The 13600-nt window shown below is 45.7% G+C and overlaps 2 protein-coding genes across 4 annotated transcripts in view; one reads left to right on the top strand and one right to left on the bottom strand.

The window, feature by feature from the left end:
• Window positions 1-749: 749 nt before the first annotated feature.
• Window positions 750-5053, top strand: DNAJC19 (DnaJ heat shock protein family (Hsp40) member C19). Of its 2 annotated transcripts, XM_063339061.1 has the most exons (6): window positions 750-853; window positions 1263-1314; window positions 1583-1656; window positions 2020-2096; window positions 3030-3100; window positions 4331-5053. In XM_063339061.1, exons 1-6 carry the CDS (start codon window positions 851-853, stop codon window positions 4399-4401), a joined length of 348 nt encoding a protein of 115 aa, XP_063195131.1. In that variant the 5' UTR covers window positions 750-850; the 3' UTR covers window positions 4402-5053. The 2 variants fall into 2 exon arrangements, with proteins under 2 accessions (XP_063195131.1, XP_063195132.1); XM_063339062.1 differs by lacking the exons at window positions 750-853; window positions 1263-1314 and adding an exon at window positions 890-1230.
• Window positions 5054-6377: 1324 nt separating this feature from the next.
• FXR1 (FMR1 autosomal homolog 1) overlaps window positions 6378-13600 on the bottom strand; it is a 35685-nt gene continuing 28462 nt past the window's right edge. Inside the window, exons 13-17 of one of the 2 annotated variants that reach the window (XM_063339059.1) lie at window positions 12452-12655; window positions 11581-11781; window positions 10755-10835; window positions 8258-8349; window positions 6378-7396 (exon numbers count right to left, since the gene is read on the bottom strand). In XM_063339059.1, coding sequence (XP_063195129.1) covers window positions 7226-7396; window positions 8258-8349; window positions 10755-10835; window positions 11581-11781; window positions 12452-12655 — 749 coding nt within the window. In that variant the 3' untranslated portion in view covers window positions 6378-7225. The remainder of the gene's footprint in view (window positions 7397-8257; window positions 8350-10754; window positions 10836-11580; window positions 11782-12451; window positions 12656-13600) is intronic. The other variant, XM_063339060.1, reaches the window with a different exon arrangement.

Below are 13600 nucleotides of genomic sequence, written 5' to 3'. Positions count from 1 at the left end.
GAGGCAACCAAAAGCTGCTTTGGACCACCGGGTCCCCCAGGAGCCCGTGAGGGCACCGGCACCCTCAGCCCACACGGAGGACGATGCTAACGCCGTCTGCTCCTGCTAAGGAAGGCTGGGTGAGACAGCACCGGGCGCATCCCGTCGGGACCTCGGGGCCAAGGGCTGGCACGGCCGCACCGCCGCGTGCCCGGTGTCCACGCCGTGACTGCAGACACGACCCACGGACAGACTGACGGACACCGGGCCGCTGCCTGAGCACAGTGTCATTACAGACACCGCGTTACGAAGAGATGACACTACGTTATTAATAATACTCGAATGCGAGGCCAGGCCTGTAGTTGCCCCTCGCTTCGTAGTCATCTTCAGCGGCCAGGTAACTGGGCTCCTCCACCCGGAACCAGCGCCGAGGGGACACCCCCGGGGACACCCCCGGGCGGGGACGGGCCCGGGCGAGGCGACGGGAGCCCGGCCCAGCAAAAACGGGACGGGCAGAAGGGGCGCGAGTGACTAGAACAAGAGACAAGAAAAACGGGATGGCGGAAACGCTACTTTTTCTAAGAAACGCCTCTGGAGCGCGAGGAGGCTCTAGAGCAGGAAGGGAAGCGCTGACCGGCACCGCCGGCAGCCCCCGCGCGGCCGCTCCCGTGAGGCCGCGACGCCGCGTTCCGCCCTTCCCGCCGCCCCGCCGCCATCCCAGCCGGCTGCGGCCGCCCCTCCCCAGGGCACGGCCCCCGCCCCGCCCCGCCCCGCTTTACGACAGCCGGTGGCGGCTTTGCGGCCGTGCCGGGTGCCGTACGGCGAGGCGGGGCGCTCCGCCAGCGCGGCCCGCGGCCGGGTCGGGTCGGCCATGGTGAGTGCGGCGGGGGCCGGGCCCGGCGAGTCTCGCCGCAGGAGCCGGGGGGTGCTCACGCCTGTGCCCGCAGCTCCCTAGCCCTGCCCCGGGCCGAGGAGCTCGTCTGTCCTTGGGCCGTCCGGCCGCGGGGCCCGGGGCGCTGCCCCGCACAGGCCGCGGTGGCTCCGGGGGGCGCCGCCGAGCGGGCCGGTGCTGCCGGGCCGGGTTTCCCTCGGCCCCGCGGCTGGGGGGTTCCCGCCCCGCTGCGCTCGGAGCCCCGTGGCCGGAGTGACTCGTGTCAGGAGCGCCTGTCCCCTAGGCGTGGTGGTTGCAAGGCACACACCAGTCCGGCCCGCGGTGGGGATCGCCGGGGGGGCTTTTGTCCTCTTCCTTTGGTAAGTGACTCCTTCATGTCTTCCCTGTGCAGGCCAGCACCATGGTGGCGGTTGGGCTGACCATAGCGGCAGCTGGATTTGCAGGTTTGTAGATGACGGGGGGGACACACCGAACACCCAGTTGTACTTACCATCCCCTGCTTCGGTGCTGGTGGTTGTAAGGTACTTTGATAACTCGTCCAGGATGCTCTTGGGAGAGCCTGTATTGAGAAACATGTAATTAAAGAACAGATCAAAGGTCTTACTTTTTTATGTCCTCAAAAAATTTATTCCACAAGTTACCAGTTGAGCTGAATTGCTGAATCTTTACGAAACATTATACTTAGCCTTGTTCAACACTGATTTATTTAAGGTCGCTATGCTCTAAAAGCTATGAAGCAAATGGAGCCGCAAGTTAAACAAGCACTTCAGAATCTACCAAAATCTGTAAGTTTTTCTTTATCAGTAACATCTTTTTATTTAAAAGTTTACTCGGTGAAATAATACAGGCTGTTGTCTCTATATAGCATTACTGTATTTTCTTCTAATACTAAAAATAATTTTGTCAGTAATAACAATTAATGTCAGCAACTCCGGTGGTGATAGATGAATAGAGAACTTGTTTTGGGAAGTTTAAGTACTCGTTTAAATAATGATACTCCCAACTGAATTTCTGACTATAAGTGCAAAGGCAGCTTCGGAGTGTTCTTACAGACTAAAAGCTCAGCAGCTACTAAAGCAATAATGAGTTGTTTTGACTGATAAACTTACAAAGTAGTGGTTTTTTAACTAAGACTTTTTCTCTTTCAGGCCTTCAGTGGTTATTACAGAGGTGGATTTGAACCCAAAATGACTAAACGAGAAGCAGCTTTAATACTAGGAGTGAGGTAAAAGGAAAGTTATTACAAACGAAAGGTAAAAAGGAGGCTGCGCTGTTACCTGGTTGCTGGCCTGGTCTGAAAAGGACACAGTTCTCAATGCTTAAGACTCTCCTATGCCCAGATTCCCCTGGGAACGTCACTGCCGAGTCAGGCAGCACGACCAGCCTTTCAGGATTTCCTGTATTTATTTGGGATTCTTTGCTACACGTTACCTCACTTAAAGCTAAGCTTAGCTGGACTTCTGTGCATCTGCAAAGCCCCAGCAGGTTCAAAAGCCAAATCCAGGTCCCGGTAAACGCGCCGTTCTCAGGGAGCCTCGGGGTTGACGCGGTGCGGGGAGCCGGGCTGGGCTGCTCACTCCTGGTGAGATTGAGAGAGACGCAGTGTGAGGGTGCTGCACTCCCCCTTCTCGCGTGAGGAGTGAAGTCATCTCCTACTCTAGAACACCTTAGATACAAGTATGGTAGCTATCCCTGCCAAAAATTAAAGAGGCTTAAGACTAAACCCACAAACTTTTCTAATAAGATAGAGAGCAAGAACCATTTCTGTTTGAAGGCAACTTCCAACTGTGGAGTTCGCATACAAACAGTCATTTGTTTTTAAATAACTCAAGAGCATATTTTATTTTATTGTTTTCCTCCAGCCTTTAGGAAGTTGTCCCAATAAAAATGTTACAACGTAGTTCTGTTTGTTTTCAACCGTGTGAATGTCCCCACCGTATTCGACTGCTCTAGCGCGTCGTCAGCACACAGTATTTTGGGAAAAAATTAGAAACCCTCTCCAGGACTTAGATGCTACACATCAGTAATAGGAAAACAAAACCACGTGTAAGCTAAAGAGTTCATGCAGAGACAGCGTTCGCTTGTTCTGAGACATCCTTTAAGGAGCTGGGGGAATTTTAGAGGTTCCCTTAAGTCAGTTTTTCTCTCTCTTTTAAAGCCCTACAGCCAACAGAAGTAAAATTAGAGAAGCTCATAGACGGATCATGCTTCTGAATCATCCAGATAAAGGTAAGTAAATTAAGTCACATTGATTAATTAATACATGTTTTTAACACAGATAATAGCACTGCGTAGGGCAGAAGTGACTGCCACGTGACTACCTCAGCTCCTACAAAACCCCAGAAAGCTCTGGGTGAAAAAACTTTTAGGGTACTTCGATCCTTACGCTTTTGGAACGGATTCAAACAGATTTTGGAACAGATTGTTACTTGCTGTGTCTTTGGTGCATATCAGATTAAAATGAGACTTGGAATTGCCTTAATTTTAGATGAAGGAGCAGAGTATATTTGCGCACTTTGTGCACGTGTGAGTTTGAGTTGGTTTGAATGCGACGGATAACTGGCAGGCGTTGAGCCTTCTGTGTCTCTCGGAGGCACTGAACTGGGAAGTATTTCTGTTCGTGGTACTCTGAAGGCTCAGAATCTAGTTATGCTTAAAGTTATTAACTTGAGGTGTCCGTACCTGCTCTAAATTCTCTTTACTTCAGTAAGTCAGAATCACCTGTTAGTGTTTGGCATTTAACTTTTTAATCCTCACTTCAAAGGTAAAATGGCTTAAAAATCCAAAATAATCCTTGGTATACGCCTTTCATAGATAATATCTAGCAGAAGTTAACTTCAAAATTAACTTTACTGAATATACGTGGAACCTGGAAGAGTGCTAGGAGCATATTTCACGTGACCTAAATAAGTTAAATGAAGCTTCAAGTAAATAGAGCAATTCTAGTAAGTGGTACGCACGCTACCACGGCGCGGTACGCATCTCTGCACCTCAGGGCCGGGCCCAATTTCAGTGCATTTGTGGGTTGTGGTTCAGTACCTGCGTAAGTCACTTGTCTGTCCCGTTTAAAAACCACCCCAGTCCGTCGGTCCAGCAGCAGCTCAGACGCTGGCCTTCAGCTAGGGGAAGGTTTATCTGCAGATTGGCCAGTTTAACACTTCTGTGTTCACAACAAACTTTAGGCTGCGCCATTAGTGACCAGTTCATTTATGCCTGATCAAACTGGAGAAAAAACCCACTCCAGTAAACGAAAAGCAGCCGCAGCGGAATGAGCTGTCTGCACGTTCAGCTCCTGCGCTGACTGTAGGTGTAAACTTACGCGGCCTCAGTCATAATGAAGTTTGTTCTTGAACGTGGATCCTTTTCAGACCACGCTCGTGCTATTTTCCTGTGTACTCTGGCATTATTAACAACACAGAATTCTTTCACCTGATGTGACATGAGTTATCTTTCTTCTAGGCGGTTCTCCATATGTAGCGGCCAAAATCAACGAAGCTAAAGATTTACTGGAAGACCAAGCTAAAAAATGAATGAGTGAGAAAATCAGAGGGTTTGTCCGCGCAAATGATTATTTTTGATAAACAGATTAAGAAACATTCTATTGTTGGTCTTTGACTTAACATAAATGAAGCTGGAAATACGAATCCAGGGGGCTACTTCCCGCCTTGCATTTTAGTCACTTTTTGGGGAAGCGTGTGAGGGAGTGAGGCTTCAAGTTGTTTTTTTTTTCCCAAGCTGTTCTTTATTAAGCAGCAAAATCTGCCACTCGGAAATATTTTCAGTGCAAAAGAGTAATGACTTGGTTTGGCCAATGCATGTTACCAGATATAGGTAAACTTACTGCCGTTACCTAATTTTTGTTAAAGTAGCTGTGCTTAAAGTTCATGCTGCTGTTCCTTCGTGTGCCAAAGCGAGCACGATGAACCAGTCTGGGGAGCGGGGGGGGGGGAAATCAAGAGGATTTATTTGAGGGGAAGATTTGGGACAGTTTTGTGGTTGTCTCTGACTGAAGAAATAAAGAATAGGAAACGATGTGCTCGGTTGTCTTTGCCTTGTGAAAAACAAGGTTGTTTGAGCTTCTGAAGTGTTACCGACAGGTCGGGAATGTCCTGGATTTTTTAGTAACTTTCAATTTTTAATGGATTTTATAGCATTTAATAAATTCTAAATGTGTAATATAAGTACTGCAGTTTTATACGTTATCTTAACAGTACAAAGCTAGAATTCACATAATAAGGTCTGTGTTTATAGTAATTAGGAAGCAGGAGCTCCTTACCTAAGCCATTGCAGATCCCTGCGCTGGATTTGTCACGCTGCCGGCAGCCGGACGGACCTCAGCGGCGTCTCTCGAGTATTTAACTGGGGCCCAAGAGCCCTGTCACGTGCCACCACCCACCCGTGCAGCGTATGGAAGCGTTAACCCCATCTCCTTGTAAACACAATGGATTGGTGTCACTCTTCCTGAACCAACCAGCCTCCACTCGAGCGCCCTGCTGGCCCCGCTCCGCTCCGCCATCCTCTGCCCCAGCCCTGGCCCCGGTGTTTCTGCAGACCAGTGACAGGCCCCTGAGTAAGTATTACCAGAACAGCAAGGAAGGGTCCCCTGCCTTCAGAAGAGAGGAGTGAATCAGTTAACTCGAGTATGAAATAGAAAATGCTTAGAATCTATAGAGAAAGGGGTAACTTTGCTTCACTACAGAATTTAAGGTGGGGTGAGAACACCAGCTGGGACACTGCCATGCAGCACTTCCAGGCTGTGCACGTTTCAGGCCATTTGCAGAATGTTACCATACTTTAGTAATAATCCTGGCTTTTTTTCCCCTAGTTTTTTAAATTTTCGTCACTCCCGCAGCCGCCTTATCAGGTGAAATGCTTGTGCACTCTAGAGTTCAGACAATTTCACTGTTCTCCAGGAGGGAACACTGTCAACTTAGTGTCAACAGTTGTGTTAAATCTGCCCATCTCCTTAATCAAAGCTGCAGCTGGTGCAGGTGCCGGGGGCAGCAGCTGGAGCCAGTGCTGGCCGAGTGCTTGCTTTTGTCCTTACTCACGTCTGAGGAACCAGGTAAGAGCTTCTCTTTCAAGTCAGCACAAGTTCAGCGCTACCCCTTTGCTCTGACTTCTTCCACCATCTCCTCGCTACCCCGACCTCTTCCTGCACGGGCGTCTTCTGCTCCATTGCTCCCGCGCCTGCCGCGATGGGTTAGTGTGCCGTGCTTCCCCCTTCTCCAGCAAAAGCTACGTCTGCATTGATTCCTACGGATGTTAGTGGGGTTAGGTGATGTCTCCAAGGTAAGCAGCCTGGTTCTAGATGTGTTAACTGCTGTTCTACATCATCACCTTAAAGAACAGAAGATAAGATGATAAGATGAGCGTGTTAGAAAACTCCTAAATAAGAGTTAAAGGTTCGAGCTGCCTTGCAAGTAAGCTTCAATTGTTAGTGTTACTGGCTGGAAAACCCTGAAGTCAATAGTAATTTAAATTTCTGATAGAAACAGTCAACAGATGGAAGATCAAAGTTTATTTTCTTTTACTACCAGCATACAAAAAAAACATATTGCACATCAAACAACCAAAACAAAAATAAAAATACTCTACTAAGGACTAACATATGTAGTTTATACAGAATAAACTTTCTGGAAATTGATCTTTTCAGTAGTTCAGGTTATGTCTTAATGGACATGACTAATTCAGCTTAGTGTTAACTAAAGCTATGTTTGATTTTTAAATACTGTACAGTTTAATAAATAAACCAAACAAAGCCTCAATGTAGAACAGTCACTGCCAATGTCACCCAGTATCCCTGCAGATTATGAGAATTTAACAAATGTATTCCAGTGGTCTGCAGATTTTTCCTCTACATACAGCATTTAAAAAACATGTATTAAAACAGACCAGTTTCCAGACTAAACTAATGGAGAAATTACATTTCAGTGCAAAATATTTTAGACTGCATTTCTTTCTAGTATTCCTCAGGTGAAGAAGTGGTTGCATATTATTAAAAATGTAACAAAAGCAGCTAATGCTTTCATAAAGAGTATTATGTTAGGGATCCCCCTCACATCTTCGCCATATTTTGAAAACAAAATAACATTTCCTATAGCCAGCAATTTTGTTTATTTAAATGTTACATATACTATCTCAAGGCACATCTGATGATATATTTATAACACAGTAGGTGTCAAAGTATGTTTAACATATGATTTCTTCAGGATCCCTCCCCTTTCTGTATTCCAAAATGGAGGAACTGAAAGTGCGGTGTCAAGACTGGCGATCCGTATTCTATCTTTGGCAAGCTTATACAAGCACTATTTTAAATGTAATGTAAAAGAACTGTAAACTAGGAACTTCAGTTTATGAAACACCATTCAGCACTGCTTCTTCCTGATTATTCCCATCCTCCTGAACGGTAACTTTCTTCTCCTCAGGACTGTGCTGTAGTTTCGAAGGCTCATCCCCAGAAGTCGTAGCAGGCCCATTCACTGCCTTTTCGGAAGGGCTGTTCTCGTCAATCGCGTCTTTCGCCTTGCAAAAACAAAACCAGAGTATAAAATTCCTGTAAAAATACAGAGCACGGAGTCCAATTCCCTCTGGCTCAGGGGGCAGCTTTGCCACGGGAAGCAGCCGCACCCCACCGGTTCCAGCCCCCTCTCGCTTCTCTTGTCGCTTACAGGAGCCCTCTGCAGCCGACGCTGCCCAGGAAACGGTGCCAGGGTAACCCTGAGACAGCAGAGCCCCGGCACGCCCCCCACGGCTTAATTCTCAATTCCCCGCTTTTCAAGCCAATGAAGTTAACTGAAAAGCTGAGTTTTCACACCCCTTTCGAATTAGCTTTTGGTAATCGTATAGCAATGGATTTTTCTTATTTTGCTACACTCAGACATAACTTGTGGCAGCAAGTCCAGTGTTAGTGTAGAAGTAAAGGCACGCTGGCTATTGTGCTTTATGTCATGCCACTCTGGTCCTTTAACAAACGCAGATCTCAGATCCACGGTCTCGCTAACATCAATTCTTTCTGAAGCAGCTCGTCTGCGCCACTGAACACACTACTTAGTATCCTCTATAAAGTATTTCAAGGATTAGTTCTCCAGACTCCTCCAGGGATAACTGCGCATCTCCTAGGTAATGCTCCCTCAGCAAGTGTAATATTTGAAAATGCATAACGACTTCGTTTGAGCATTACACTGGTTACTAAAGTCTGTAATGACAGTCTACGAGTCAGTGTCCGTTCTATTGGCTCTGGGCCAGCTTTACTTCTAATTACTTATTCTTGAACTCAAATGACTTGTAGTCAAATGAGGGCCAGCTACACGAATCATTCCTTTACTGTTCTGCTGCAAGGGAAGAGGGGAAAAAAAGAGGAAACATTAAAAAAGAAAAGCTTACCGTTTCTTTCTTGGTTTTGGCTAGTGTCTCTTTTGGAGGGTTTCTCTGTCTACTTTGAGATTCAGCTCGTGAGATATAATCAGCTACTGTTACTGTGCAAGGAGAGAAACGAGAGTGATGCTCACGTCAGAAGCCTCAAGCAGCACTAACTTCACAGGTCTTTTCTGTACAAATTACGCTACAACTGGGAGACGTCTCCCAAAAGGCCTTCACACTTAGAGCTATCACCTACACAGCAGGGATCAGTTTGTTTCTGCTGTTAAATACAATTTTCACTAAAATCAGTGGTAATGCGAGGATCTGAAGGTGGAATCTTAAAGTTAATAAAATAGTAATTTTGGTCCAATTGTGAATTTTACTGGAAAATACGGGCCTTCTGTACTGGGTTTGAAGAGAGCAGACTGCAGGCTCTTTCAGCTACAGACTGTGTTTGTCACTGGGGTTTTACCGACACTAATAAAATGGAGGCAAATTAAAATATGAAAGGAATTGGGGGAGGTTCAGAGCGTGGTATCACTTACGATAAGGCGGCATCCAAATCTTTGTTACTTCATGGAGCAATTGGCAGGAGACCTCGCCTCCTCCTGGTCTCAAACCGCGCTCCCCCGTTAGCTCTGGGGTGCGGGCGGTGGGTTAACTGCGGTGACACAGGCCCCAGAGCGGCTCAGGAGCAGGAGCCGCTGGTGGGGGCCCTGCTGCGGCCGCACTTACTCGTGCCGGCCGCGGGCTTCTGACCTCTCTTCTTCTGCCCACCTCAGCACCTGCTCCTGGGGCCGGCTCTGCCTCACCCCGCCCTCGCCCCACCACACCAGAGTCAACTCCAGCCTCGGAACACACAGCACTACAAATTTAAATAGACGCTTGTATCTGTCATGAGCTAAAGCACATTAGTGTTGGCAAGCATTATCTAATGAACAGTACAGTTACGTTTAGTAGATCATGCATTCAGGTGAACTATTCTCCTGGATTTAGGAATGGCTGCGCATGGAACCTAGCTGGGAACAGGACGGAGGGCGCGTGCCTTTTCTGTTACGGTGACCGGGCTTCTCACAGCTGGGTCCTTGCCTGAGGGTCAAGGCCCAGGGAGTTTCTGCACAAGGAGAATTATTTCTTTAAAAATGAGGTTCTGTGTCCAGCTCCTCTAATGTAAAGATGAAGGAAGTTTTATGCATACAGTGTAAGACACTAATTCTTTATGTATATAGTAGGAATCCTACAGTGACGTAAACCAAATAATACAACTAAATGACTGAAGTACGTTGTGAGCATTTGGTGGGGGAAGTTCCTCTGTCTTAATTTCACTCACTATACACTTACGCAGAGATTAAATTATTTGAGCATTTTTCACAAAGACAGTATAACTAACTACCAATGCTCTTAACTGTTGTATTCCAGAGTATTTATTGTGCAAACTGGAAATGGTGTTTGGAACAAAGACATCAACAAGAAAGAAACTGAGAAATCTTGTTTGGGAATTTTGTTTTTAGAATACTCAGATTTAGAAGTATCATAGCTTTTGTAGGGATGACTAACATCTCTCTATGTTGCTAAAATTATTTTCTTAGAAGTAAAAGCTGAAATCCATTTTTGCTTTTTCCGCCTGTTTACAAACTCCAATCACTGTTACAAAACTAGAATGCTGAGAAGTAACGGGTTACTGTGGGTCTTTTTAGGGGAAGGGGGTGTTTGGGTTTTTTTTTCTTCCCCCAACTTCTAATTAGTGTAATGCAACAATTTTTTCTTTTTAATCAAATGTTGTGTGAGCACCACAGACATAAGGAAGACGAATCTGGGTGAAATGTTGAGCCTGTCAATCTCCTCCCGCCTGACGCCGTGTATGAACAAGCAGTTTCTGAGTAGGGCATTCTAGTGACAATCGGGTAGTTCACCTGGAACATTTCGAGTGTTAGTACACACCAAAGAAATGCAACAAGCCACAACAACATAAAATTGAAAACATGCAATTTCATTTCAATTCCTCCTCCTTCCCCCCCTCAATCTGTGGCTGGCTCAGAAACACTGACGGGAGCCGGGGGCTGGTGGCAGCAGCGTGGCCGGGCCGGGGACAGGCAGCTCCCGCCAGCCCCTGGCCGGGCTCCCAGCGGGGCCAGCGCGGGGCCCTGTGCCCAGTGGGGATGGCGACACCTCGGGTGCGAGCGCGCGGATGCGGGTGAGCGCGGAGCACGAACTTTCCATTTGTCTCGATCCGGCACCACTGAACCCGACAGCGCTCTGGCTGCTGACTTCAGCGAGAGCCCGATCAGAAGCAGAACTTGTACATCCAAGCAAAAAGTTAGACTTTAAAATTAGTTTCATTAGGCAGATTAAGAACTTTCATAGTTCTCCTAGTAGAAAAAAAAATGTCTTTCATCTTTATCTAGTAGTCTTATTAGTTATTGAGTAACCTCTTTATATTATGCAGCTATATGGAAAAGAGCAGACACAACATTCTCTCATGCTTTCGACCTGCCATTCCCCACAGCTCCACTGGAATTACCTGGCTGTCTATCTTCTGCCTGACCCCTGAAGCGACGCCTGCGGCTACGATTGCGTCGCTGGGGTTTTTTGTCACTATCATCTGCAATTGCAAAGTTTACCATGAACTATTTCTGACAATAAAATAAATAGATAAATAAATAAATTCTTCAGCAGTTTCAGCAAGGGGCATTTAACATTGCTTCTATTAAAGAGACAGGCTGAAAGATAAACATAACTTTATACTGAAAGCACACACGATAATGCCAGAGCTAGATTTTACGTTTTTGCTCTTGGCTCATTAAGACATTTAGGCATATACTTGATTACCTCAGATTTATTTAATAAGTAACCATATGTCAAATTTTAGCCACAGACCCCATGAAAGAAGATTCCACCCCCCCCCACCATTATTAAGCAGATTATATTCTTGTCCTAGTCAGTATCAAGAGAATTTACTGAGAGAAAGTACTTAAGCAGAAGCGGGGTAGGGACAAATTAACAGCTTCTTAAGTAGCTTTCCTACACCGAGCCGGAGGTTGCCACGGCCAGACCAGAACGCCGCCCCAGTAGCACTGTTTTTGTGAGAACAGCAGTGCTAGTGGGAAACAAGTTAGTCTCTGATGTCTCCGTCAGACAGTTTTTACAAGAGGCACGTGAAAATACTAGTGTAGCTCATAAAGAGGAGGTTTCATGGCAGAGCCGTGGGGGAAGCCTTTAACCAGACAGCAACCTCTAACAGAACAACGACTTGGCACTGACAAGAATGAACGCGTGTTTCACTACACTTACAGGGACACACTTTTTTCTTAGCTTGTTCTGGGACTATCAGCCAGCTGTTTACATACCTAAACCATTCTCATTGACAGAAGCCGTGTCAGACTCTGTCATTCCGTCCATAAGAACAGCATCTTCGTCAGTCCTTCGCCTGCGTGACCTCCTACGCCGGTTGCTGCTGTGGTGAGACTCACTGGCATCCGTGTCCACAGTCTGGTCTGACTCCGTGTTATCGAGCAGGCTGTAGGGGTTGCTGTCCGGGTCTTTAAGCACTAAACAAACAAGAAGTTTCCATCTAAGATCCTGTGGTTACATCTAGCTTAATTTCCAGGCTGCGTCTGGAAGTTTCAAAACACAAAGCAACCTTACAAGAAGGCGTACTACGCCCAGCCGCAGGACTTCTGATTTCACACAGCTCCCCTCTGACTCTAACCCAACAGGAAACGTTCTGAGGCACCACAACGGGCACCTCTATTATTTCATGGCAAAGATTTCCAAGGGGACATTTAGAGAAATTTTACTGCTAAATGGGTAAAATACGCCTTTCGCTTCACAGCAGTGTGGTGCTTTTGACACTATTAAAGTGTTATGAATTAGCACAGTCAAATTCTGATAAAACATAAGATAACTTCCACGCTAGGATTTCTTCTCTCATTCTGTATCTAAATACAAGCTTAACTCGGAAGGCGACCATAGGGAACATGTTTTATAAACATTGATAATATCATTAGTGTGTGTCTGTAGTAGAGGAAGGAAATGAAGATCATCGTGAGCAGAAGATAAACAAATAAAAATCTAACAAGAAACTGTCACACAACTCTACTGACACCCCTGTGTATTAAGGTTATAATGTAAAAACAGAGTATTTTAAAATAGTAAGAGGTTATACAGAAAACTGCCAGGAACAAAAACTAAATTCCAAATACGATTGAAGCCCGGTACCAGAGCTAATGGATGACTTGCCACCACGAGGTCCACCACGCCCACGACCTCCAGACACACTACGGCCCCGTCCTCCAGGACGCCGCCTGTTGTCACGTTGGTGTCTGCTCTCTCTATCATCTTCTCCTGCCAAGGACCAGTCACTAAGTTCATCTTTTCTCTCAGATTCTGTTTCAGAGGGATTAGAGAGCTCGGAGTTTGTACCTTGTACAAGAAGGAAAAGAAAACTGGAAATTAATATGAAATTTGGGATTATATTCTGCTTTCAGATTCTCACAGATGCCCTCCAACCAGCATGGCTGGTTATATATATATACACATATAACTATTAGAAGTAAATAAATTTATTAATATATACTTATAAGAGTAGATAAATATAGATATAATTTTATATATTAAAATATATGCAACATATAAACTATAGATAGAGCATAAGTCACCTGCATTTTTAAGATTCTCAACCTAAGTTTGTCTGCAATAACATGAGAAGGGCTCAAAGATTACCAACGATAATGTATGTACACAGATAAATGAAGGACTAAACAGCGTTTCTTCTCTTTGTGCAAACACTGCAGGCATTTGGTGCAGTTTCTAGGCAACTTCTCTGAAATTCCCAAGGACAACTTTGCCACCCTATCGCTGATGACTGTTGCTAAGCAACTCTTCGGGCTGTTGCAATGCTGCTTGAACAATTTAACTGTTCGTGTTAAATAGCAGCCATAATATCCCACCGTCTCTGAGCTAACCAAACCCACACAGCTTTTTACCACTTAAAAATTCCAGGTCTACTATTTATCGTAAGCGGCCAGGAGCTCTCCCTGCTAACCTTTCTGTAATAAAGGTATTTAGAGCCAACTGGTTCCAAGCTGCAACTCTTGCTATTTGGGGAAGGAAAAATAAGAAGTTTTCCAAATGGAAGTCTGTGGGTCAATAAACAAACTGAACAGCCATCATTATACTTTAGTCAAGCAATGCATTGGGAAATTGTAAAAAAACCACACATTAACATTATCATCAGAATCAACCTGCCCACCATGGCATGATCCTGGAAACTACAGTCAGTGACGGAATATAAAATCCAAAGGAAGAACTTGTCTGATTCTGTACCAGAAGTGAGCTATGTGCAGATGATCAAGAATGACTTACTGT

Source organism: Chroicocephalus ridibundus, chromosome 6 (assembly GCF_963924245.1).
Source record: "Chroicocephalus ridibundus chromosome 6, bChrRid1.1, whole genome shotgun sequence".
NCBI classification, from domain to species: Eukaryota; Metazoa; Chordata; class Aves; order Charadriiformes; family Laridae; genus Chroicocephalus; species Chroicocephalus ridibundus.
The sequence above is the reverse complement of the archived record's forward strand: the minus strand, read 5'-3'. Positions and strand labels throughout refer to the sequence as shown.